This window comes from Athene noctua, chromosome 1 (genome assembly GCF_965140245.1).
Source record: "Athene noctua chromosome 1, bAthNoc1.hap1.1, whole genome shotgun sequence".
NCBI classification, from domain to species: Eukaryota; Metazoa; Chordata; class Aves; order Strigiformes; family Strigidae; genus Athene; species Athene noctua.
Window position 1 is genome coordinate 73,449,411 of NC_134037.1, and position 27,201 is coordinate 73,476,611.

The following is a 27,201-nucleotide window of genomic DNA, read 5'->3' on the forward strand; positions in this document are numbered from 1 at the left end:
ATGTGCCTATCTGAACACCTCCCCCACTGCCCTTCAGGTAGATTATGAAAGCTGTTGCACATTCCTGCTGCCCTGACAGAAAATGCCAGCCCAGTACAAGTGCCTATTTCTTCTGACTGATGCATCTCCCCTCCTTCCCCAGCATCACTGTTCTCATAGGACTACAAGCCCACCCAAAGACCCCTAAGAGAAGGTGGCATTTAGATCATGAACTCCATCAGTGCTGCCACTAGATCCGCCCTCACAGCAAAAAGAAGCTGTGGCATCCCGTGCTTCTGGGTGACGCTTCTCACCTCTGCAAGTCCACTCTCACAAGACTACAAACTCACCCAAAAGTGCCCCCCAGCTGTGTGGGAAGTCATTTAGCTCATGAAGGCTACCACCATCATTCTGTCAGCAAAAAGCAGCCCAGCACAGTGTGCTCTTTGGCAACACTCCTCTCTGTCTCACTCCAGTAGTTGGTCATTTCCTTTTTGAAAGACACAACCCTGTCTGAGCACCCCTCAGGGAACTGGGATTTAGCCTATGAATGTTATCAATGCCACCAGCACCTCTCTCAGAGATGTAGGAAGCCATGCACAGGCACTTGCTGCTCCAGGGTGACACTTCCCTACCCTCCATCCTCCCCAAATCTTGGAGACTAACATCCCCTGCTCACTCGCAAGGAGGGCTGGCAGCTGGTGGCTTCTGGACACAGGAGGGAGGGTGCTTGCTGCAGCAGCAGATCTACAACTGCTGCAGAAATACAGTGCCGGGGGCCCTGACCATCAGGGTATAGTGGGGCCCAAGCCTAGGGCCTGCATCGAAGGGAAAGGCGAGAGTATGGTCCCTGGAGGCTGCTTGCTGACCCAGCCTGATGTCTCAGGAGGTTTGCTGCTTGCCAGTGTCAGGACGACTGATGTTGCATGGGACCTCGAGCTGCTGCCCCTTGTTACTTATCCATGTAGGCACCACTAATGCTGCCAGAAGTGACAGGAAGCATATCAAGCAAGACTGACCAGGTGGCTCTGGGAGCAGGGTGAAGGACATGGCAGCCCAGGCACTGGTCAGGGGAAAGGCCTGAGCAGAAGTGGACTCCTTCAGTGGGTCAGCACTTGCCTGTGTAGCTGCTATCACAGACAGGGATCAGGTTTTTTGACTGCAGGACTCTCTTTGGTGAACAAGAGTGACTGAACAGGGATGCGATGCATCTGAGAAAGACAGGGCGAGTGTATGTTTGGAAACAGGCTTGTTTCATCTGGTAGGGAAGACTTTGAACTAGATATGCCTGGGGAGGGTTACCATAACCTGAAGAGAAGTGAGGGCAAAAGATGACAGCACAGAGTGCACTCTTAGAAAGTTTGGGGATGACACCAAATTGCAGGAAGTGGTCGTAACACTGGAGAGTGGGGATGCTAATCAGAAGGACTTGAACAGGCTGCAGAAATGAGTTGACAGGAACTTCACGGATTTCATCAAAAGTAAATACAAAGTCCTGCATCTGGAATAGAATAATCCAGTGCCACTGTACAGGCTGGGGCCAGCAATGTGCAAGCAGCTGTTCAGAAAAGGACCCCACGGTACATGACAGACAAGTTGAACATGATTCAGTAGTGTGTCCTTGCAGCAAATAAGGCCAACCACATCCTGGGCTGCGTTACTATCTAAAACTGTAGCAAGCAGGTCAAGAGAAGTGATCCTTCCTCTCTCTTTGGCACTTGTGAGATCCTGTCTAGAGTACTGTGTACAGTTTTGGCCTGTTTGGTACAAGAAAGACAGTGACATGCTGGAGCAAGTCCAGCAAAATCCACCAAGCTGGCCAGGGAGCTGGGGCACACAGAGCTGTGTTCAGTCTGGAGAAGAGAAGGCTCAGGGGAGATCTAATTCCTGCCTGCAGCTACCTGATTGGAAGATAGAGAAGATGATGCCAGACTTCTCTTGGAGATGCACAGCAATAAACCAAGAGGCAACAGACACAAGTTGAAACATGGGAAACTCCAATTGGATAGCAGAAAAATATTTTTTTGCCATGGAAGTGAACAAATACTGTACAGGTTACATGAAGAGCTTACAGACTCTCCATCCTTAGAGTTCAGGATTTGACTGGACAAGACCTTGAGCAACCTGATCTAACTCGACCCGATTTGAGCAGAGGTTTGGAGAGATTGAACACTGGAAGTCCCTTCCAACCTTGATTATTCTGTGATTCTAGAAAAGTAACATTTAGAGCCAAGTTTTCTAAAGGGCTCAGTTCCAATCTGAGTGGTATAGTCATTTTCCAGAAGAGGTGTATAGACTGAGTCCAGAGCCTTTCACAGACATGGTCTTACGATATCATGGGGAGAGATGCCAAATTCCAGCATCTTTTGCTAACCCTGTCAAGTCCTTTAATCTTGGTTTTAAACATAACAAGGGGAGGAATATAAAAATTCAGTCCCTACTAGTTGTGTGGGAGACATTCCTCCCAGAATGTTCTGTTCTGGAAAAGCATTGTTCACCCAAACAAAGGAAAAATCCCTAGTTAAATGTAAAACAATTTAAATGCTAACCTTAATTTTATTTAATAATGTTCTGCATAGAAAGGCAAAATTTATTCTTATTTAATTTGTGTTTTAAGTAAAGACTGCATGCTTATTAGAGAACAATTACAATTCCAAGTAGGCTTGTCACAACAGGAGATCTAACATAATTTATACAAGACTCTGCAGTATCATCAGCAGTTGTAATACCACTGAAGTATTTGTGTTTGAATATGCTTCTTTTACTTATTTTTTTGTGATTCCAGAAGTGCTTTCCTGGATAGAATATTTCCCATGTAGTAGGTGTGAGGGCTTGTTTTTATTCAGCTGCTATGTGTATATTAGTTTTCAGAATCAACACATGGGGGGAAAAAAACCACCATTAATCTTTGGTATAAAGAGGTATATTGACACATACCATTGTTTGTTATTGTGACAAATTTTTTGTATATTTTTAAAGTGGTTTAGATCTTTTTTTTTTTTTAATTATGAACCCATACTAGAAATAGCCTTATATATGCAGGCTCCTGCTGTTTGAAACAGAACTAATGTGGTAAAGTTTCTCTGAATATCATTGTGGAATAAACATGCTGTCTATTCTGCAGACAGAGACCAGGCAGAAGCCATTATTTCTGTAGCTATAGGAGAGATTGCAAAGCAACAGAGGTTTAGTCCTCTATCAATGTGAACTCTGAATTAAAACAAACATAATAGGGCTTATATATATTTACAGCAGGTACCAACTGCTTTGTGAAGGGGCCTGATATGGCAGAACAGCATCTGCACAGAAGGAAAACTTGCTACGGCCACTTTAGTGTGTATTGTTGATAACTAGGGACCTGCAGCTGGTCAGCCTTGGCTTGGTTCAGCTCATCCCTCTCTCCCTGACTAGCTTTTAGACCTTGCAAGTGTGTAGACACAGGACTTTTTAATGTAGTTATAAAAGCTCATTTCAGACTAAGGCTACATGATACGCCCTTTCTGCCATTGCTGGATGTGAAACAGGGCCAGTAAAACAGGTGAACACATAGCCATGCCTGCTAAATACCAGCAAAATGGACTGCCAAAGAGGAAAATAGTTTTTCTCATTGGGTGACAGAGGCATTGACCCTGCAAAAAGCTATACCTCTGCAAAATATTATCCCCTCCACTCGCTCAGCGGCAACATGTCATGTTAAACAGAACTGACTTCAGACAAGGTGCAGCAAGTTAACTCGAGCAATCCCCAAGGAAGGCTGAAGCCAATTTGTCTGAAGTTGCCTGAAGTTACATGCAGCAGGGTGGGAAAATATTTCACAGAATATAGACAGCTTCAGGGAAGGACGTCTCTGTTTTGTTGTTTTCATCTTGTGCTGCCCGTCAAGCCGGCAAGAACCACAACCCCACGAGGGGGCTCTGCCAGCCCAGGGATCAGCAGTGCCAACCCCTCCAGTGCTGCAACACCCAGTGGTGCCCACTCACGTCTTCTCTGTTGCCATGGCTTGTAGTAGGGAGCATTGCTTTTGTGGGAAGTGGCCTTAAAACAAACCTAAAAATGCCTGATTTGGTGTGACATGAAAGCACCTCTCACGTGCCAATGTCTCTAAAGCACATTAAGTTTCAGGGTGTTAAACTGGTATGGTTGTAAGTATAAACTGGATAACCAGAATAGTAGTTCCCTCTGGGCTTCTTCCAGTGGAAGCAGCAAATACAGGGGCAGGACTGATAGCTGCCATACAATCTAACTGTGCCTGGAACACATATAAAGAAATGGTAACAAGGAAATTACTTGGATGCCTTGCTCCTGCCAGATCTCCCGCAGCCAAAGACACTTGTACCAGCAATAGTTTAAGAAAGCCTGGTATAGACAAGGTTTTTGAGATCAGTCAAGTAGGGAAAATGCTACTGTATATGAGAAAAAATAGCTTCCTTCTATGCAGAACTGGACACAGTGAAGGGGAAAGGGTGTTTAAATAACACACACTGATCAAGATATGACAGCTGAGTTTGACCCCTTTATATCTTTTAATACAACCTCCATTAAAATTCTGAAGTGAAAATAACTGTGTAATGGTAATCACAAAAGTATAAGGAGAATATACATTCCAATTCAAGGAAAGATTTGTCCCTACAATACATAAGAAAAATCAAGCAATGAAGGTCATTTAAATGCTGTTGTATGTGTCCCCTGGAACAACTGCCTGGGCTCATTGGTAATAGCACCTGTCAAATGCACAGTGCTTGACTGCTCAGTGCTATTAGTAGGTTACCAGCACTAAAAGAAATACAGGTGCAAACAGCCAGAGCAATAGTGATGTAGGAGGACAATACACAGAAACAGCAGTGACAACTTCAGTGGGCTGCTGCTTACTAGCTGGCAGCAGGGCTGTGCTCCTTCCTCATGGTGCTGGGCTCACATGACCACCATTATGTCTTCCAGTGGCTTTCGGGTCAGTGCAGGCACAGTGGCATCTTTCTTGGGATAGCCAACAGGGAGCAGCAGGAGTAGCTTCTCATTTGCTGGGCGCTGGAGAAGCACCCGGAGTTGGGGGCCACAGTTGAGGGGTGTGGAGGTCACTGTGTATAGACCCGCATTCTGCAGCAAAACAGACAGCAACAGAGTGAGATAGAGATCTGTGCTCTGTCTTTGCACCCATTATTCCCACCAGACCTGAACACATTCTCCTATTGAGTAGCCCAGAAATGCCACTTTTGTTAGACTCTGCTTCAGGCTTTAGAATATCTGATGTACTAACAGCCTCAACAGTACCAGAAAAGATGCCTGCTTTGCTTACAGAGAAGTACAGCATTTCTCCACCACAGCAACAGCATGTTCTGCCTGACATGTCAGTACGCTGTACAGCAGGAGCCTGCCTGCAGTGTGCTGTGTAACGGGGGACCCATGGCTACAGTCAAGTCAAGAGGCAGTTGTGGGGCTATCACTGGAATATCATCCCATGGGGTTCATATGGCTCATACAGATAAATGTTTCAGTTCTTGCCTCCATGCAGCTGGCAGCAAGATGCCTTACAGCTTTGTGAACATTTGTTCCTGCTCAAGAGCTGTACATCATGTGGACAGGGGACACAGGCTCTGCCTCAGAAGTTGCTGCAGAAGGCTGTTGACATCTCTCGCAATGGCCAATGTTCCGGCTTACATCAGAACCCCAAAACAAGTCTATTTCACTTCTTTCATATGAAATCTCACGAAAAAAGCTGAATAATGTGACAAATAGTAAGTAGCTGACATTATCCAAGGTATGACCACATAGCTGAGGTGCTTCCTGAGAGTTGCACAGGTGGATTTCAGTCTCTCCCTGTATGTAATGTAAGCATTTCAGGAGGCTTTGAGATGCAAAAGTCAGCCAGGGAGAGGTGCTCAGGCAATAGGTCTCATTAAGTAATCTCTGTGATCTTCTGAGGAGAAAAAGAGCTAATAGTGCAGTGCTGGATGTTATGAGACCATGGCACTGTGTCCTTCAATGTTGTCAATTAGTTTCTAGGAGCTGGGAAAGACACAGCACTAAGGAGCCCAAGAGCCTCAGAAATCCCACCTGATGGTGGGCTGGCTCAGGGGAAAGTGAAGCCTTGTCACTCCTACTGCTTCTAAGGCACTAGTGACACCCCATTCCCTGTGCATTCTCTTTGCTCTCAGCTCCATAGAGGGAAAATACAGAGCAATGTGCAGCTGCAGAGTAGCAACACCCCAGCAATGTGCTTCTGCACTGCTCACTTCTCTGATTCCCCATCCTGAAGATCCTCCTGAGGAGCAGCAATGTGGGAAGTGTCACTCAAAACAGAATGGAGGAGAAATGGCACTTCCTGGTAAGAAACTAGCCTAATATAAGAGGCTGCACCTTGCTGTTATCCTGCTGACAGGCCAAGCTAACTATTGGAGTAACTTCACTATTTAAACACTTGTGTGAGTACATCAGATGCAACAAGTGGAACTGAGCACTGAGAAACCCCTGAGAAAATCCAACTGGCTGATGTCAAACATGGTGAGCTTTAGAAATCAATTCACTTTCAGAAATCCCTCAGTAAGACTGAAATGGTACAGTCTGTTCTGTAAAATATGTCCCCATTTTTTTTCCCAGCATTGTGTGCTAAAAATGATTTGGGGTCAAGCCATTTTTTAAAGAATTACTGAAAAGAAGCTGCCAGCATGGCACTGCACAGCCATGCTTGGGTAGTCTGCAGACACTGTCAGCAAGAGGTAGAAACCACAGGGGTTGAAGCCTGTGCTAGGGGAAGAGCAAGCTGCATCACATTTTTCTTCTTGTTAACCAGTACTGAGAAGAGCAATCACCTTCTCAGATGTAGGCCTGTGCAGAATAGCTTTAAAACTCAAGACTAAGACATATTGCCAGGAATTGGAGTACTCCAGAGGACTGATAATGTTAAAATCTAAACTGAGTTCCACCCTCATTTGGGCAGAATAGTCTTGGTAGGTAATCCAAACCAATATAATTACTCCCAGTATATCAGTTCTGTCAACATACCTGCAGTGCAGCAAGCAGGATACCACAGGCAATAGAAACACTGATTTCATTGTAGTAGTGGGTCTTCTTTTTGCCATTTGGAAGCCGCCCATATACCTGCTTGAAAATGAGGATCAGATATGGAGCAGTGTCCAAATACTCTTTGATCCAGTTCGTTCTGCAAAAGAAAAGTGTTTAAGACATTTATTTTGCAGCCTCTTCGTTTTCCTATAAGTCACATTTACTGTCTGCAAAGGGGCACTAAAGGTACACAATAATTACAGCAGCAGACTAAAGCTTAAAACATTTACTGTAAAGGATTGAGTATTATCAGCTTAAATAGATACATTTCTGAAAAAAAAAAAGTAGTCTTGAATAGAGTTCTCAATTTTAACAGATTCAGCTGAGGAGTTGATGCGCTCACTCTGAACCGTGGAATTCTGTAAAAATAGGGTGTGGTTCTTGACCTCTTATCTATGAACTGGCCTCATGAGCATTTGCCTTTGAGATTATTTGATTCCTGGAATTTTGCAGACTTGCAGCTCCACCTGTTACCAGCAGTGCCAACGTTTTTTGTGATTGCAGGGAAAACTGCTGGCAGGAAGGTTCAAAACTTCTTGGTCTAAGGTATAAACTTAAATACATTCTACAGAAAAAAAAAAAAAAAAAGTTATTCTTTTGCCCTGTGTTCTATTTCAGCCCTGTTAGAATTCATTTGATTCTAAATTCTTATAATGACAATATATACAGTTATGATGTGGGATTTAGATAAGAAAATGTGTGCTTTCTACTGTTCTCACTCAAAATATAAAAGAATACTATCTTTTATTTGTTTACATAGCACACAAGCACCTGAAAAATAATAACATTATCAAACAGTAATCTGTAGGCAAATCAACCCTATAAAGCTTTGCACATATGCTTCATGTGAAAAGTCAAGACCCAGCAGTGTGTGAAGTTAAGCAAGTCAGTCAGACTTCGGGGAGGGGGGGTGGGGGTGTTATTTGGAACAATTCAATATTGCATAATTCAGCACTTGCATAGGGACAAGCCTTGGGGCTTCCCTCAACCAGCAACAAAGCTCCCAATGACTTTGGGAGCTTCACTGTTTGGCAAACAGGAATAAACTGGGACAAGAGTTACTGCAACAGAGATTACACAGGAAAAAAAAAAAACCCACAACTCAAAAACAAAACACCAAACCAAAAAAAAACAAACCAAAAAGACAACCGGGCTAAATGCTTGGAGAAGTTTCCAGGTGGAATATAATACCTGGTATATAATACCTTTTACTGGAGGCAATTTTATGAACCAGCCACCCAGGCACAATTCTACATATATTTTAAAGTTTTTCTTTCCAAACATGAATCTTAGAAATATATATAAGTGAAAGGGAAGAAGAAATGGAAAAGGATACTATAAGGATCCAAGACAAGCTTCTTCTATCACTTCAATTTTCTTAACTGTGGTGCTTTCAGTAAGATTCCCATCATCCTGAGAATCAAGACAAAGCTGTGCAAAAAGAAAGAGCTGAATATCTGAGTCGTCTATTTCATCTCTCTTCTGGTAAGATTGAAGCACACAGGCATAGTGAGTTTTTCTTTTGTGTGTATCAGTTGGGTGCTGCATCTCACCTGGCTCTTAGAACAAGGCAGCCAGAATTAACATATTGATAGTACTTTTTTCCCCCAGCTCCTGCAGGGTTGGAACTCCGCTTTAGTCAGACAGGAGTCTTTTCTTCCCAACTGTAAACTAGCAAAAGGACAACATTATAGCAACCTTGGCAACTCTCTGGCTGGGGCAGTCTCTGACCCCTCCTTTCTTTTTCTGTGATCAGGACAGGGGAAATATTTACCGCTGCCCTCCTGAGCAACACCAGAAAACTGGGGAGACTTTAAGGAGAATGGACTTGAAAGAACATTTTTAAAACAGGGTTCTAAAAATTGAGCTGAATTATTTTCAGGGTTGGGTTGTTTGGGTTTTTTTTCATCTTGAGAATAAGTGGAGAAAAAAACGGGAAAAAGGTCCCCAAACACATTACTAAAATTTCCCAATATAGTTTTTCTATACTAAAACACAGCTCCCTTCAAACACCATAGTCAATTGACTTTTTCATACCTCAGTCTTTTCAGGTCATTAACCCATCTGTCTCCCATCCTTTTTTTGTAGTTGATTTCTTCTTCTTCTTCTACGATCTCACGAATCTTATGTTTTAAATATTGATCTTGCACTACCACAAAGGTCCAGGGCTCAGTGTGCGCTCCGCTGGGAGAAGTACCTTCATACAAAAACAGGGAAAGGTGAAAACCCAGGAAGGCAGGTGTAAAGCAAGGGGTATCAGCTCTTCCTTGAGGGCTTTCAGGCTGGCCAACAGAGCAATGGGAAAGCAAGTGGATGAGATGGGAAGAAAAGGACTGAGAGAAGTTGTGGAGGACAATCCCGTTTATTTCTTGAAGAATGTGAGGTCCCATTCAATGACAGAAGTTAGTCCTTTCATACAGCCATTTTACAGGAAACCAAAGTTAGGGATTTGTAAAAATTCCTTTGTGATTCTTACAATAAGGCAGTATTATGGTGCAACATATGCATGCAGTAATGTTATTGCAAAGCACTATACGGAAAGCAGCACACCATCTGAATATGCACCCAACTCTGAGACACAGTTTTAGCTGAAGGACAAAGCTAATGGCTTTCAGGAAAACAAGGCTAAGTGACCACCCGCAGGAGTCTGTCGCCAACTGACAAAGATGAGGAGCTGCACAATGCAGACATCTGTCATATAGCATACAGATTTGAGTTTGTCAGCCCAAAGACAGCTGGTGTATGTAGATGTGCACATATTAAATCTGCACTTGCTCATTCAGCCCTGATCATTACACATCAACACCACTGGAGAATATTTTAACTGACTAAAGGATGAAAGCCAGAAGCTGAATATAGTTATTTGTGCAGGTTCACAGATAAATAAGTTAAGGAGACTCTTTAGATCTCTCTAGCCCCTCATACTCATTTTTAAAATATTTGAAGGTCTTGAACACATAGAATATTTGCTTACCTAAGCACTGATTTCAGTTTGAGAAACACTGAATAAGCAGCTTGAACTATCTTTTATGTTAAAATGTGTTTATATTGTGAACATTGTCTCTTCTCAGGTTGGGGTAATAACTGGTGACATTTATGGTTTGCTTTGTTTTCTTTTTCTCTACACAGCCCAAAGCATTCAGGGTTACGAAGTACTTCATCTGCACTCTAGACTTGTTCACTTTACTGCATTTGCCAAAATACATTCAGTGTTTTAATGACTCCCAGCTAATTAGAGGAAGATGGAGACTCATCACAGTGCAGTAAAAAAGCTGCTTACAGTTTTTAAAGGGAAAACAATGCACCTCAAACGCTAAGAATCTCTATATTATTAATCCTTCTAGAGGCTACTGAACTTTTCTCTAAGACAGTTTATGAATATTTTCTACACTTGCAGCAGCTGGTTCATAGAATAAGAGAAATAATGAGGGTCAAAAGCACTCCTGGCTGAAGTCAATGTTACTAAAACAGAGATGAGATTAGGCCAGGACATGACAGTGATGATTTGAAACACATAAATTCGTAAAAAAAAAATTATTATTTCTGACATTCAGTCAAATAATCTCAATCAGGATCCACAACGTACCACTACAGTCATATACAATAGGGGCCTGACGCTGATGTTGAAAGGACTTGAAAAGATTTTTTGTTCTAGATTGAAACTTTTTCCTCCATAATAAATCCCAACCATTCATGTCACCTGAAATGTTTCACATGCCTGAGAAAATTTCATCAATTTGCTTGGGAAAAAAAACCCCAAACAAACAAAACCCACACATGATAAATATCATCATTAATGCATGAAATTTTAAAGCATGTGAAGTACACATGGTTTGACATTTTTGAAAGAAAATACTTCAATATTTCTAGTTGAAAGATGTCTCACTAAACTGTACATCAATTTTATTTTAAATAACATTTTTTAAAGCTTGAAAATGAAATGTTTTCTTTCATGCTGTTGAAATGCTCTTTTACCCTTTTGGGTGCACTACAAATACAAAGGAATTGGGAATGCTCCAAACTGGTCCCTGACATACAGTTGTGCAAGCTGAGTAATTTCCAATCAATCAGTTCCCATCAGCTCATTCATTATGGCTAAAGATGAATGTAGGAAAATCATAAGCCAAATGCCAATTTTCTTGGCTTTTCCACATCACTTTTACACAGTTGAACAGTAGTGCAAATCCTTTTTTTTTAATCAGACCTTGAACCACTCAGTACCATACCTGCTGTTCTGATGACATTATCGATAACCTCCCTGGGGACCATCTCATCACTGAGAAACCTGACAGACCGTCTCTTATTAAGAAGCTCGTAAAACATCTGTGACCTTTTAATCATTTCGGCCTCAGAGTAGCGCTCCGCAAAGAAGGGGATATGGGCAACATTTTCATCAAGTCCTTGCCACTCTTCATCAACCTCTGCAAGAAAATAAAAGTGGTTAGGGTTTTGGGGTTTTTTTGCTGGAGAACATGATTTATATCTTTGGCATTCACCACCATAATGCACTTTGTCCTGTACTGGCATACATTGGGCTTCTACACCACTGGAAAGGCAAAGTCTGAGGTTCCAGTTGACACAACTCATTGATCCCTAGCTCCAGCTACTGAATAAACACCTTGTTTAAATACCAAAAAGCAGGAGAGTCCTGGCTGGCTGTAGCAAGCATGATCCACAAAGAAGTTACGGCCTTCTCCACTTCAGTCTGCAAGCTTGTCTTTAAAAACGGATTACGAGCTGAAACAGCAGTGAAAAGATGGCCAACATTTCAGCTCACTTTTCTCAGTAAGTAAATGTGAATAAGTGCATTCCTTCCTGAGCAGCCTAATAAGAAAAAAAATCAGTTCAATTACTGAAGTTAAGGAGAGGGCTTAACTACCAATATGTGTAAAATCTCCTCTGAAGACCTGAATGTCAGCTTCATCCATATTCATGTTTCATACTAGAAGCATTACAAGTCTAGGCTCTGCACAAATGTGACTTTGTGGTTAAGTTCTTTGGTTTCACAATACTTTCAGCATAAGAGGAAATGGATGACAGGCATCTATACTTAGGATAACAACATATCAAATGTAGGATATTGTGTTCCTTGTCTTTAGTTTAAGAACTCAAAATGGTTCCTCATTTTGCTGCAATCTGTCTCTTTGGGGTTTTTTATACCACAAAATGCATCTTCTGTTGTCTCTGAGATCTCCTCTTTCTCACTGGCATTCCTAGAATCAGCAGGGATAACATTTTGCAACCATGATGTGTAAGTTAAAGCCATTTAAATTTTGCATTTTGACTAGTCAATAGTATTGAGCAATCTGCTAGAGAGGGCTGAGTCAGGAAAAAAATATTCCAGTTCTTTTTCAGTCACCATTAGGCTATTATTCCAGGATCATAGTAATCTCTAGTGAAAATTCAAACAGTAATTATTTCTGTGTTTTAGTAGCATACAGTTGCCTTAGAGACCAGGCTGATATTTTGTTCATTTTATAAACAGCAGTGAAATATTCACAAGTGTTGCACAGCATGTGCAAGAAGCTGCAATATATCCAGCTTCATATGTTAAATCTAAACAGAATGATTCTGGTCTCCAAACAACATACATTTCATTCTGCATACAAAGAAGTCACACAGAAAATTTGTTTTGTTTAGCATTTCATGCCTGTGTTAAGCACTCTCAGTCACAGTCTGCAAGGACCTGGCTCCAGGGTAATGGGAAGCTGTGACCCATTGTAGAAATTATTTTTTTGGCCATCTTGCACACTCAAACTGAAAAAGGAAGAGGATGCCTCTTTCTAGTGTGCCCTTTGTGGTTTACACTTGGTAAAGTAGATTATTTACTATTCAGTAGCACCCGACTAACTAGGACTTGCCCTTTGCTAGGATTCTGGTGATGTTCTCTTCCAGACACTTTCACACACCCTTTTTTGCTGTTCCTCCTCCACACTCAGTGAAGGGAATACCACAGGGTTAAAAGGCTATGTTTACACTAGCAAGTAGTGTGGTGCAATAGGATGTTGAGAGGAAGAGCTTTTGCTGGAGATCCAGTGTTCAACATCCCACATGTTTTAGAATGGTACGGTAGCTGGGAAGGGGAGGCGGGGATGCAGTTAGAGCTCTGCATCTTTCCCACCTCTTCCACACTCTGCATGGTATCATAGGATGCCATCTTCAAGGACCACCATGTTAAGCTGGTTAAAGCCAATATGCAAAACCTTCCACAGACAGAAGTTGATACAATGATGGCTGGCAGCCAGAAGATTTGAGAGAAAAAGTGATGACCCAAAAATGTATAAAACCCTAAGGGAAACAACAGGGAGTTGGGAGCTGGCAACTCATCAACCCTTTCCAACTTCACTGAGGACTGTCTGGCCAGTAGAGAAATTCAGAAGCTGTCCCTTGATATAGATAGGACAGAAAATCATGCAAGCTTTGGGCACATAATATCTCCTGCAAGCTCCTCTCAAAGGTCTTACAGGCCTGGAAGCTGGATGGCCTCCTGCAACTGTCCTGATTGGTCCAAAAAATTAATTCTTGCTCTCCACATCCATTTTACGTATAGCAGTACTGAAACTACAACAAAGATATTAATTACTGAACTAAGGTTTAACAGAATGATGCATCTTAATTTTATCCATCGGCACTCATGTAAGAGGATTTTCTAAATGACAGAAATATTTTCCTTATGAAAACAAAAGACTTCCTGAAATCAGCTGAGGTTGTGCCTTGTCTGTCAGAAGGCAGTATAGACCAGAAGTCTATACTGAAAATAGGTGTTCAATTAATGTCTTGGTGAAAATTTCAGGACAGATTATACTATTCGTGCTTATATCAATATGCTATAGTGATCATCGCTATGCATTTCACAAATTTATAGTGTTGTGTCCTGCAGCATAGAGATAGACTATTTCTAGCCTAGAAACAGTCAAATAAAACTACCTTCAGGACACAATAGTTCTTATGTGCTCTCACTATTTACTTTCTTATGATGAGCTTTTTAGCAAAGTTCAGAAAGTAGAAAATAGCATACATTCAGTGTACTGTACCTTTTATTCAGTCACTGATGGAGGAAAATCAATGGTCTAACCTTGGCTCCTAGGCAAATTCAAGCCCTGCTTGGTCATCTCTTTTTCTACTATTATTGCGAAACTATCAACCACCAGTTTGAGACAGAGATACCAAGGCTAGTCTATAAAATGCTGAAAATCTTTACAAAGGAGGTTTTTCAAATCAGAGCAAAGGCTAGAGGTAGCTTGTGTAATCTCTGTGCCTGATTTTGAAACACAAGGAGATGAAAGTCAAGTAGGTGATACACCATCAACACATACATGAATGTTGAAGATAGAAGGATGAAGAGCACGATTAAATTACTTATATGGATGAGGACAGTAGTCAGACAACTGACTCAGATGATGTACTTAATCTAGAGAGGATGTTGCTTGTGGCCAGCTGAGTGCAGAGGTGTAGACAGCAAACTGTCACTGTTTGTACAGGACACGAAACAAAACATGACACGAGGGAAGAATAAAGATGCAATAACAACAGCAGTACCTGCTTTGACTTGTGCAGGAATCATATCAATAAAAATAGGTAATAATTGATGTTGTGGTAGATTGTAAAGAAACAAAAAAGTAGCATGGCTTTAAAAAGGGTTACTTTTTGAGTTGCATTGTCTTCTGGGAAGCCTACAAAGGCTCCCAAGCTCACATCTAGATCAGGACATATCTTTAAGAGAGTTATATTGCCTCAACCACATCATTGTTATGAAGTACCTGGCAGAAGTATAGCTTTCCAGCTATAGACCAAAGAGGAAATATTATGATAATACTAGAAACCAGACTTCCCATCTGAAGCATCCAATAGCTTAATCAAATAAGCCGTTCTTCTCTTGGTGCAGTTCACTCTCTTAGCTTTGGTTTCAGTGAGAATGGAGAGAGTTACCAAAAAAAAAAGTACCCTTAAACTGAGGTTATCAGTTCATTCAATTTAACTGACTAAATGAAAGGGTAAGGAAAAGTAGGTCTATAACAGTGGATTTCAATTTTTAAGAGAACAAACTTGGCAAAAATAAGGGATTAAGAAAAATTAAGTTAGAGAATTCAGACTGAAGAATTCAGGGATCAGGAAGCAGAGAGATTTGACATTTCTTTAAATCAGAGGTATAAAAATCATATTAGATGTAACTTGTTGAATATCTCAAATTAAATGATCTATAGGCAACTTGGAATGGAAGAAAAGATTAGTAAACACAGAAACCTAGACCTTGTAAGACAGGAAGTATAAAAGTTGGAATATTACCTAAGATCAAGACAAGTTAATTTTTCAGAGGTTTGTTCGCTGTTTGTGAGGGTTTTTTCCCCATATAAGTAGAAGAGAAGTGAAGTTGCTTTGTGATCAAGATGGGTCAACTTATAGTAACATGGTGAAAAAAGAAATGTACTTTCAAAGATTTCGAACATGGCACAAAAATGAGGTGACTAGTGAGAATGAAAGTGTGAGAATCACCATATCTAAGCCTAAATTTTGTAAGCAAAACTTTAAAACCTTAATACATTCAAAATAGAAATACTGACTGAGGTAGGAGGAAAACTCAGAATTGAGAGAACTGACACACAAAACCAAAACTCTCCTGGCATTTTTTTTTTTAATAAATTCATCTATTATTTATTATCTTCCACCATGTGTCTACCATTCATTCTTAGCAGTTAACATTAACCATATGTTAAGCTAAAATCATTATCAGCACCATCTGTTTAGTGCATGCTCTCTATATCTTTAATTGCTGTGTTTAGACATATTCCTGTTTGTACGGTCACGTCATACAATACTACAAATGTCTTGTTTACATCTCTGTATTCCACCATTTGATGGACAACAGACATCTTGCTAGTCAGTCTATTATCTTGTTAGCCACATTCTCAAGATTGCCATCAATTCTGTTGTACATTTACAATAGCCATCAGGCTTCCTGCCTTTTAAGCAAATCTGAAATGGTTTTGGCTCAGATATCCCAAGTGAAATCTTATTTTAAAAGTACTATTTCTCTGACTCTGAGAAATTCATCTCTAGATACACTTTAGGATGATGTTTGTGTTCTTCCCAGCAGTTCATATGGGCGGTTATAATCAGCCTACAAACACGTAATAAATTTTGCCTCAATTTGTAGCAAAAATTCTTACCATAAGTTCCTAATAACAAATTCACACTGAGAACAATGACTTGTCATTTCATTTCTGTTGGCCACTTATTTTCCCTACACTGACACTTCCCTGTGTTGCTGGCTCCCAGTTGTATGTCATTAAGAAATTTCATGTGTACACTCCTTGGTTTTATGCAAAGACCACTACATAATACTATCACTTGGTCCTGAGACTGATCTGTGAGAAATCTCACTTGTAACCTCAGTCTAGACCAACGTGTTTGCTTTCCAAATCAACTCTTTGTTTCTTCTCTAAGGAATTGCTTCCCATGCATAGAATTCCTCTCAATTCTCTTTTCCAGTGTAAAGATATGATGCACAGGAAAACAAATGTATATAAAGAAAGCTTTCAGATCTTTGGACTTAAAATGCTGGGCAGCTGACCTGTCTTTTTTTGCTTGATTAATGTCAGACTGATACATAATTTGCTACTACAGGAATCCCAGTAGTGAATCCAATCTTGAACTGACTATGTGGCTAACAGGGAACTAAAAGAGATGGAGTGCCTTACTAGTGGGTCATAAATAGTGGTTAGCAGACTAATCCTGGAAAACTCAAGAGCTGGTCAAGGATCTTAAGAAAAAGAAGTGTCAGCTGGGTGAGGCAGACCCTGGAAGAAAGAAACCAACATGAAAACATTGTGAAAGTTACCTCAAACTGAAATACAGTTGCAGAATCTTCAGAGGAATGGAGTGGCTGTTTTATAAAGAGAAGATTTGCTGGTTTACCTAATAAAAGGAAAGCTGAGAGGTAATCTGATTGTTGTCTATAAGCCACAGGAGGGTATATACCAAGAGTTGGAAAACTATCCTTTAAGCTAACAAGAGGGTGGAACAGGGAAAAATGCGTATAGAGTAGCATTAATTAAGTTTGGGCAGACAGGGGAGGATTTTTAACCCATAGCATGAAGTTCTGGAATAGCCTTCCAGCAAGGTTGAAGAAAAAGGGTGAAAAAAGACCAGTTTTCATGTTCATTCAGCTGATGACAAACGCTGAAGTAGTGTCTGCAGGAGCAGCAGGGAGATAAACACAATGATGCATCATGTTCATGTAAGTCTTGAGTTCTTAAATGAGACAAAGCATGAACTGTCATTGAATTGGAAAATTAAACTGCTACTGCCTTGTTCATGTCAGTAGTATTATTAAAAGATATGGGAAGCCTTTGAACTTGGGGGGAGGAGAAATACTTCTAAGTGGGAGCCATCTATTATAACTCTCACAAGCAATGAGCAGTGTATTTTCAGAAGAAATGGAACATTTGGGCTTTCGCACATTGCTTTGTAGTCCTTAAGTAGAGTACATCACACAAGTCCCCACAATTAAATATGTGGTAACAAATGCCTTTGCTATTAATCTCTGCAACTGTTCCCCAGAGTTACAAGGGTACAAATAAAATTCAACCTCATCCTCCACACCACTGTAAACTTGGCCTGTATTTACCTTATTCATCAATTGTATTGATCTGTATATATGACCAAGAAAGTGACCAGTAGACAAGAAGCTCCCTGGGCTAAAGACTGAACTTGTCTTTGCAACAGTCTAGATCTAATTGTGTAAAACTGAAGCAGTGGGAGGTGAGGCACCACCACTTTGGGATCAGATGCCCACCACTAGAAGAGAGCCCTGGTTCAAGACAAGGCTGAAGAAACATCTTTTTCATCTGTATTTAACTGGTAATCACACATGGCCTAATGCAAGACGTGGCCAGATACACACATACAGACCACTCTCACCAATCTGCAGCAAAACAATATCTCATTCTGGATCTCATAAATGAAGGAAAAAGTGACAGGACAGATGGGTATGCAAACAAATCTGAAGTACTGCCAGCTAAGGCATTAAACAATTGGACTCAGTGAATGCTTTCCACTTAACCAAAGAACTGGGTTTCTGGCTGCTCTGAGAAACATCCATCTCTTCAGTTTCTGAAAGCATAACACAGAGAAGTTCAGGAGCACGTGGCCCTCCCTCTTCCATCCTTCACTGCCAATAAGTGACTCTGCTGTGTCTGCCCAAGCAGCTCAGCTTGTTACACTGAATGCTTTGCTGCTCAAAGGTATCCCCCTCTCAGGAGAAACATCCCTGCTGGTGCCACTTCAGGGAAGGTTCACGGGGCTGATGTTGCCCAAGTAAGTTCAGTGCTTTTTCTCACAGAATACTTCACTCTCTTGGCAAAGTGTCCTCACTGTGGTTGGTCATGGACATTTATTGAAACACTTGGTCTTCAGCTGTCCCTTCCTGTCAAGGGGCTGTTCAAAATTCAGCTTGCTCACCTACGGCAACCCTAGATTCTAGCTTTAGACAAGGCCTTAAAAATGTTTCATCTCACCTAACTCAAATTCTCTTCAGAGGAACTTTATCTTTAAATACAAGACAGCTTGAGGCTTGTAAATAGAAATGAGCTTTTCTGGTAAAGTAAGATCTATTAGTAAAGTAGCAGAATTTACACAGTAGGTAAAATACTCTTCACTATTAAGAAAATCTCTGTTTACATCCATGTTTTCATTTCAGCATCTAGTGTAGCCAGTGAAAATTTTAACACTGACAAGGTGAATATATCTTGATCCTTAATTATAGCATTAGCAGGGTAGCAGATCCTTATCAAGGTGTCCATATTCCCTTCTCAGGCTGGGCTTGCCTCTGCTGAAGAAAAACATCCCTAAGCATGATGAATTTATTTTAATTTTTTTAGATAAAAAACATGCCTGTTCTGAAAAGATGTTGGTTTGAATCACACACCATTAAGAGAAAGATGATTATTTGTTGTTAAAAGCAAACATAGCAAGAAAACCTAATTTAATGTTGAATGCCATGGTACTTTGAGAGAGGTTTTATTTAAAAATAAATCAATCTCCTTTTAGTAACAGCACAAACATGTCTACCTACCTGTCATTTTTTTGTAAGCAATTTTAAACTAGTAGTTTTGAATTTAGCACCTGAATAAAAGGGAAAACAACTAAGACATAAAAACCAACATTTTATATATGGAGCTGTGGCAGCCAGACTCCTTGTTAAGAGTTAATAGGTTTGTTTATTTAGAGAATCTACATTTTTAAATTGATAGAAACAGCTGTAGTCAAAGATGTCACAGATAATTCATAGATTATCACTTGAACTACCCACAGGAATTTTAATTTGCAGCAATTTAACTGAACCAGTGCGCCATTAGTGACAAAGGAAATACGGGGGTAATTTGATACGGAAATTATGTTATATTCTTCTTTGTTCAATGCAAAATATGAACTAATTTTTAAAGAAATTTTGTGTATTTGGGAATTAGTCAACATGGTTTAAAATGATCCAAGTATCAACTATTTCTGGAAACTGATACACAACACTAACTCAAAGTACACTGAACACTGAAAAATAAAAAGAAATAATGGTTCATAGAAATAGGCATATGTGCAGAAAAACAATATAAGGTTCAAGATTCCTAGAAGTGGACTCAGGAAATGTGTCATTATGGGACAAAAGCTACACAAAGAGCCTTTGAAACCAGCTTGAGAAAAAAAAGCTTTATTAACTGCAAGTTTAAAAACTTCATAGGAACAGAACTCTGCAGATTTTTATTTCACAAGGAAATAAAGGGAGCTTATGGAGAATAGTCAGAAAGCAAAAAGAAGAACGGGCACATTTTGGGCTCAGACTTTTGTCCAAGCTGTGCATCAGAAATCACTACTGAAAAAAAAAAAAAAAGGTGTTCTGTAGAGACTCAAATATGCAGCTGAGGGAACAGATTAGCACCATCATCGCATTTTGTTCTTAAACATTTGATCAGCATAGCTTCCAAATGACCCCAATGTTAATCCAGCTAAAGCTCTTATGGACATTCTCAGAAGTCACAAATGGAGGACTTCTGCAATAACTGTAATAAACCCATTTCTAACTTTTCTGCAGGTGCTGAGACCAAATATGTAGCACTGGATGGTAAAGTAGGATGAGATGTCTATGAAATCATCTTGCAGATGCTCTGCTCAGGTCTTCCCTTTGTTCACACCAATGAGGCCTGGCAAGAGACTGGGGAGACTTCAGCAGTCTCTCCTTTCTTTCCCTGCATTGCCCACAGAGTCCCTCATGGGTCTGAGATCTGCTGTACAGAGGGACAGACAGGGGTCTTTTTGAAAATCCATTTTGTTTTTGCAGTCTGACCTGTGGGATCTGAAGGAAATAGAGATTTACATTCAGAGTGACATGATATGAGGTCAGGTTCCAGGGACCTGACAAGCTCAGGGGACAGCAGCAGTGAAGGACTATGTATTGCTATCACTGTGGAGAAGTCCAGAAGATTGCATCTCCTTTGTTTGTATCAGCAGATAAAATTCGAGTAACAAAAATGCTCAGATAAATATGATTTTTCTTACCTTCTTCCTCTAAGTTGTGGTCAGTGCCATCTTTTAAATCTTCATCCACCCATGGGCGAGATAGAGGCTTGCTTTTAGTCTCACGTTTGTCCTTTCCTTCGTTAGTCTTCTTCAGTATTACCCCAATCAAAACACATATAATGGCTATAAAGACTGGGGTTAGGGAAGAAAAGAGTGCCATGACTATGGAAACGTGGAGCCTTCCTCCCAAGTTCAGTAGTTTCTCTTGAAAAGGAGAGGATGAAAACAGAAGAGCAGAACGGCAGTAAGCAGAAAGGGGTGGACCTAAGGTTCAGTCCTCGGCCCTATCCCACTTCTACTTTGCAGCCACCACCCCCACAATCTCATCTGTGATGTTTTCCTGCTGTTTAGCAAACCCAGGTTTATATATTCTGGGGGAAGAAACTGCTTATAAAGAGCAAACAGATGTACTGACCATATACAGACATATAAATGCTGTCCAATGCAAAATAAAAGGAAAAAAAAATATTCCAAAACCCCAGGCTAAAGCAAAACCCTTCTCCCCCCCTTATTTTTATTGTTATGGCGATCCCAGTTATCTTGCTTGTAACAATGATTATGAGAAAGAGTCAAGTAGGAATGTGACTTTTACAAACTGATGGCATCTCTTCAATGTTTAACTCATAAAATTAGTCATATTGCACATATCCCAAGAAATCAGAATATCACCAATTGAATATCAGCTTGCAGTGCCACCCTTGGCTATGTAAATAGGTCAATAAAACAGATAAGTGGCAACATTACCTCCATATGAAGCATAAATGAGATGAGTCACAAAACCCTGTATTCATTCTGGATGTTCTGGGGGAAGAAAAAAAGAAGAATTCAGGGAATCAGAGTAAGAAATATTTGAGGGCTGAATATCTATGCTGCAGTAAATTTTTAAACTGTGATACAGCTATTTTATTAAAGATTAAAAAGTGTTAGGATCCTGGTCTAATCCAAGAATGGTCAATGTCTAAATGCTTAACCCATTTTTTACCTCAGCCAGCTGCTTGGGAACTGAGTCAGCACAGCAGCACTGAACTGATGTCTTTATCTGGGACTGGTGGGACATACTGGATAATGAAATGCCAGGTGGCAGTGGGTGCCAAGGATTAATGAAACTGCAAAATGAAACTGCCTCAACTTGTACTCACACTCAGCTGCCCAACTCAGATATGGAATAAATACTTCACTGCTGTTGCAGTGCATCCTACTCCAACACACAGTCCCCAGGTCCCTGTAGGTTCTGGTCCTTCCAGCAATGTATGGGATCTGTGTTATAAGGGTATCCCCAGAACCAGCTCAATGCCTGCATAAATCCATCAGAGATGAAATAAAGAGGACATGGAAAAGCTGTGCTTAGGTTTCCAATCTAATCCAATAAAGTTGGCAATAGACAGGCACCTACTTCTAGCTAATAAGTCAACCTGTTTGAAAACCCAAACCATGAATCTCTTCCCCACTCTCCAGTCAAATCATGACCTGGAACACCTGCTTGGGTCATTGATCCTGGGCTGAGTGTAAAAAAAGCCCCAAACCCCATACACTCACTTTACAGGACTAGAAAGGACAACAATTATCATGTGGGTTAAAAAAAAAATAAATTTATACTCTCTCTTCTCCATTTAGAACTGATATTTAAACTCATTTGTCCGCCTGCTGGCCATCCAGTCATGGGGAGAGATACTTCACCTAATCCCAAATAGAAACATTAAATTTGTTCATATGAGTAGGATAGGAACCTGCAGTTTCATCAAGTACATTTTCAACAGCCTACTCCACGGCAAGGAAGGAAAACAGGAATGTGGTCTGAATGGCACTGACTATTTCTCCCACAGGGAATATATTCTTGTTAACCTTGAATATTCACATACACATAAATTAGGATCTAGATGCTTTGCAGTTGAGAATCCATCCTGTGGAGAGACAGGTCTGTACTGAAAGAATGAGAAGCAATATAAGAAGGTTGAGTGCTATTGTTTGAAATAACTTGCTCTGTTTGCAGTGCTGGGAACTTTGTAATCTCTCACTCTCATGGAATAACTTCGGCTTTCATAGAGGTGATGAGATATTAATTTTTCTCTTGTAGAATGGAGAAAGAAAGCAAGCTAAATAAAAGTCCCTTTGGTATTAAGCAAAATCTATATTTGGTCTTATATATTCAAGGCTGTTAGCTTGAACCTCAGCCCCACAGAAATCCCACAATACCTTTTTTTATTAAAACCTGATTTAGTTTCAATAACTCCATACCATAGATATTCAAAATATAAACGCAGTGATGCTCTGAGGAACTGTAGAAAGGAGCGGGTGGAAGCAGTCAATTTTTGTATGGTAGATTTTAATCAGTTTTTCTGTTGGATGTTTTCAATCCAAGCTTCATAGAAATAATTATTATTATCATGACACATTCAAGCAAATTTATTACCATTATTTCTTCTAGTCTACTGTTAACCCTAAAGCCTAACAGCTGGATTTCTTTTTTTTTTACGTTTCACAAAAGTCAGGAGAAACATTACAAATACCCTACTCCTAGGAATTAATGAAGCTTTTCTGACAGATATGGAAAGAAGGTAGAAAATTTTGATAGAAATACAGCTATTGAGAACACCAAAGTACCCAAGCATTACTGCATGAAATCCATGTGAACACTCTTAAAAGATACAGATCATCATACTAAAAATTTCTGGACCAAAATTTCTTTCTTTAATATTTGCCATTATGTGCTAGTTGTTTTTGTTATGAAGAAAAAAAAAAACCACCCTCAAGTATAAAATAGAGGCCTTTATTTTTCTCAAAGTAAAAATGCATGACAAACAAATCTCATTTATAGGCTACAAGAACATGCCTACATGGTACCATGCAGTGTGTTCGCTCTACACTAAGCTCATGTGACTGCTGCTGAGGGTTGTGGGACCAACTTCCTACCTCTCCTGTTTTACTATCCTACTGTAGATACACTGTGTGAAAGCAAGCCACCTTTCAGTACCCAGCCATAAGCTCTAAGTTATGCAGCTACACCTCTGCTTTGGATATTCCCCACTGGTTCTTCCCATCATTCACATGACCTCAGCACAGCCCTCTCATGCTGCTTGGAGGAGTCTTACAGCATTGCTATGAGATTGCCTCGTGGCTAGGCTGGGGCAAGTCTCTTGAGTTCTTACGTGCATACGGGGTCTAATAGAAGACTTACACAAAAGATGTAAATGATATGAGAGCCTCTAAATGCAAAAATTATCAATTAACATATTATCTGTATAGAATGAATGTGAGCTACATAAATGCACAAGAGGTAGAAGGGAAAGAAACTGTGAGCATCTAGGCAGAATCAAAACCATCACCCCCCACAGTCTTTCCTACTTCTATTTTTCTATCAGTACTTTATTGGAGAAATCTTAAGGTTTCTTATTGGATGGTATAGGAAACTAGTAATGTCTCGACATTCAGAAAGGGATTCAATACATCTATTCAGATTGGATTAAAATCAAATGCACAGTATGGTTGCTAAAACACCTAATTTAGGAAGTCTCTGAGACTTGGGAAGATGTATAGAAGGAGGGACCCTTTCATGCAGTCCTTAGCCTTCTCGTTTTTCCTAATCATCTACCCTTGGCCATGTACAGACACAGACTATGGCACTAGATGGCCTCAGGTGGCTGGGACTTGGTATGAGAATTCTTGCTTTGGTCAAAAGCAGATCTGTGTAAAGGAGAGCAGTAGTAGAAAAATAAGACTGCTAACAGGGAATGTATAAAAGAGCAGAGTAGGATGAAGGAGGTAATTGCAATAAATATAGTACAGGTCTGTGAGAGAAAACACATTTTTGAGTGCCGACTACAGCTACTGTCGCACATGTCTCTTGCTGAACATTATCAGTTACACACCCACAAGGCACATGTGCACTATTTCTGCTACTAGTCAGTGCATAAGCCACTGTTGGAACCCTCAAGTGATATACCAATATGTGGTGGTGAAAGTATCCACACAGAAAACTTGCTGTGTTTCTGGTTAGAAGCAGGAACAAGTCACCACTGGGTATTGCCTACAGGTGCAATAAAATATCACATTAGCTTCAGGGACAGAGTGAGTTTCAGATTGGAGCTGCTTTACTGAAAAACAACAAAAAGGGCTATTCCAATGCCATCCGTGATCAGCCCCCAGCTCAGTACGTGTCTGCTATGGGCAAGGCAGAAACACACATGAACTATATAATCCAATTTTCCAATCAACACATAGAGACAGATATCTGGGGTCAGCTGAAACTTATACAGTCAGTGGGTATTGGCATTACTAAAAATATCATTAGCTTGATAAGCATCTTCATCTCTGTGATACATCTAGCATGTAACCTCCTGCCTCTGTCAGCGACCAGCACACAACACTTCTGAGCAAGGTGACCCTCACTTTTCTGCCATCTCTTGCCTCTTCCACACACACAACTGCCTCCTTCCCTCCCCCCCCCCCCCCCCCCCCTTCAGCTGTATGATCTCTTTATGACCCCCGGAGATATCAGATATCTTGTCCTGTAGCATTAGATTTGATTATCTTTTTCATTAACTTAGCTCAGATTGCCACAAATGTTGTTACTGCTTATGAACTAGCCTTTTGAAATCTAACAGTACAGTGAGTAATACAATTACATCTCATAGCAACGAAAGCACAACAATGCACAATGCAGTAGCGCAATTCTTTCCATTTTTCCTCAGTATACCACCCTTTAGTTGCAAGTTCCCTGTATTTATATATTACAGGGCAGAAGAATTAATCTAGCAATAGACAACATGATCCATTAATATATTTCTAAATAGAATAATCAATTTATTAGGATCTGTGGTAAAATAAACCAGATAGACCATTACTCATGATCAACAGTGGTCCTAAATATATTTCTGATTTGAGAAAATAACTTAAATTTTAACCCGGAGACCAATTTACCCCCAGATTCATACCAGAAAGAGCAATTTGCTATTGCATGTACCAATGTAACCACCACAAACACGTAGGAGTTTAGTCATATTAGACTAACAGTGCTGCTTACTGAAGTAAAGCTGCACCAGTGAGTTTTCATGAACCCACTAAAACTTTCAGCTCTCTAAACAGAGATCCTGAAAACGTCACTGAACTTACACGAAAATACCATCAAGGGTCTACAGATAATAGACGTGGAAAGTTATTTGCCCCAACTACAGGAATACGTAAATACATAAAGATACATAATACATAAATGTATATTATTTCTCTATAATCACTTTTAGGCATAGAGTCATAACAGGCTATGTTAAAATCTATTTTATTCTGTGAGTTACCTTTGGTACAAACCCATGGGGAAAGCAAGAAGAAATAAAGGGCCATTTCTGAACAGCCATGTGTTAGGTGGGAGATCATGGCCTAATAGAGGCTGTTATAACCTCTTCTGAGTAGGGATGTTTAGGGAAGAGAAAGAAGGGGTAGCAATGGCCCCCTCCCATTAGCCAGCAATTGTGAGCAGTCTCTTCCAGATAAAATAAAATAACACAGTAAATTCATTCTCTGCATATTAGGCCAAAGAGGGGAAAGCAGGGGCAAAATGCAGAAACAGAAATTCAAAAGTCAGATTCTGTATGTCCATACTGCCCTAGGTGTGGGGCCAAAGCATGTGTATAGGTAGACCTGAATCATCTCCATTATCAGAGCCACACAGTTATCATGATGCCGTCAAAGGCACGAGGTACCAGCTTATCCATGACCCTAGGCAAGTACTCAAGCAGCTCCCTATGCCAACACCCTGGCAGATGCAGCCCTCCAGCTTTCATCCCCAGGTGCACAGAGCCTACACGTGCTCTGCCTGAGCTTCTGATTGCAGCAAAGACTCATCACAGATCTCTCTTCCCCATCAGTTCACGGTGCAGAAGAATGAGTGTTTACAGTGAATTTAAAGCAGTGCCCCATATGATCAGACCTTTCAAATCACAATGTGAAGTCAGGTAACAGCAGAGAGAAATGATAACTGGATATCCTTCGTAGCTGATGTAAGAAACATTGCTATTGTCTTTTTGATGCAAAGAAGAAATACAGGGGAAAAAAAGAATTTAAAAAATAAAACAAAAGGTTCAAAAAATAATAAAACCCCCTACTTTTCAGAGGTAGAATTTTATTTCCAATTGCTAATATACTTTTTTCTGTGTGCTTACGGAGAGGGATATTGTCTTTCATTCCATACTGTTATGACAGGACAGCTGAATGGCAGCATGCAGCATTTAAAATCAGCATTTCAAAGCCTCAGCTATTCCTGGAATAGCTATTCCTATTACTTCACTTCTTATTTGCACCAAATCAAAACACGGCGAGCTTATTTGAAGAGTTTCTTAGCTGATTACATCTGAGCCTCTAGAAACTTCACCTAGGAAAGCAGTTTCTAGCTATGAACATGAAGGAAGCCTTGAATTCCTATGTAATCATAAACAGCAATGTTCAAAGGGTTTGGGTTTTTTTGTGGATTTTTTTCTTGTTGTTCTTCACATGCTTTGAATGAGTTTCATCTTCCAGCCTCCTGAGGAAATCCATCACAAGGCTGAAGCTTTGTCCTTACCACTGAGGGCATCCACGGCTTCCTCTCTTCCATGGGGCGGGTGT

The 27,201-nt window shown here is 40.4% G+C and overlaps 1 protein-coding gene across 1 annotated transcript; it reads right to left on the reverse strand.

Moving 5' to 3' along the window:
* Nucleotides 1-4,890: 4,890 nt before the first annotated feature.
* Nucleotides 4,891-20,767, reverse strand: IYD (iodotyrosine deiodinase). Its single transcript, XM_074924651.1, has 5 exons — nt 20,587-20,767; nt 11,265-11,459; nt 9,076-9,235; nt 6,979-7,135; nt 4,891-5,073 (listed from the first exon to the last, which is right to left on the reverse strand). Exons 1-5 carry the CDS (start codon nt 20,765-20,767, stop codon nt 4,891-4,893), a joined length of 876 nt encoding a protein of 291 aa, XP_074780752.1.
* Nucleotides 20,768-27,201: the final 6,434 nt, after the last annotated feature.

Bases quoted from the DNA above. Each gene is read 5' to 3' on its own strand.
- IYD (XM_074924651.1), bottom strand. From the start codon at position 20,767: ATGGCACTCTTTTCTTCCCTAACCCCAGTCTTTATAGCCATTATATGT. The intron at 11,460-20,586 runs GTAAGAAAAATC...ATTTTCTTGCAG, and splicing joins CCACAACTTAGAGGAAGAAG to AGGTTGATGAAGAGTGGCAA. The intron at 7,136-9,075 runs GTATGAAAAAGT...TTTCTTTTGCAG, and splicing joins AATGACCTGAAAAGACTGAG to AACGAACTGGATCAAAGAGT.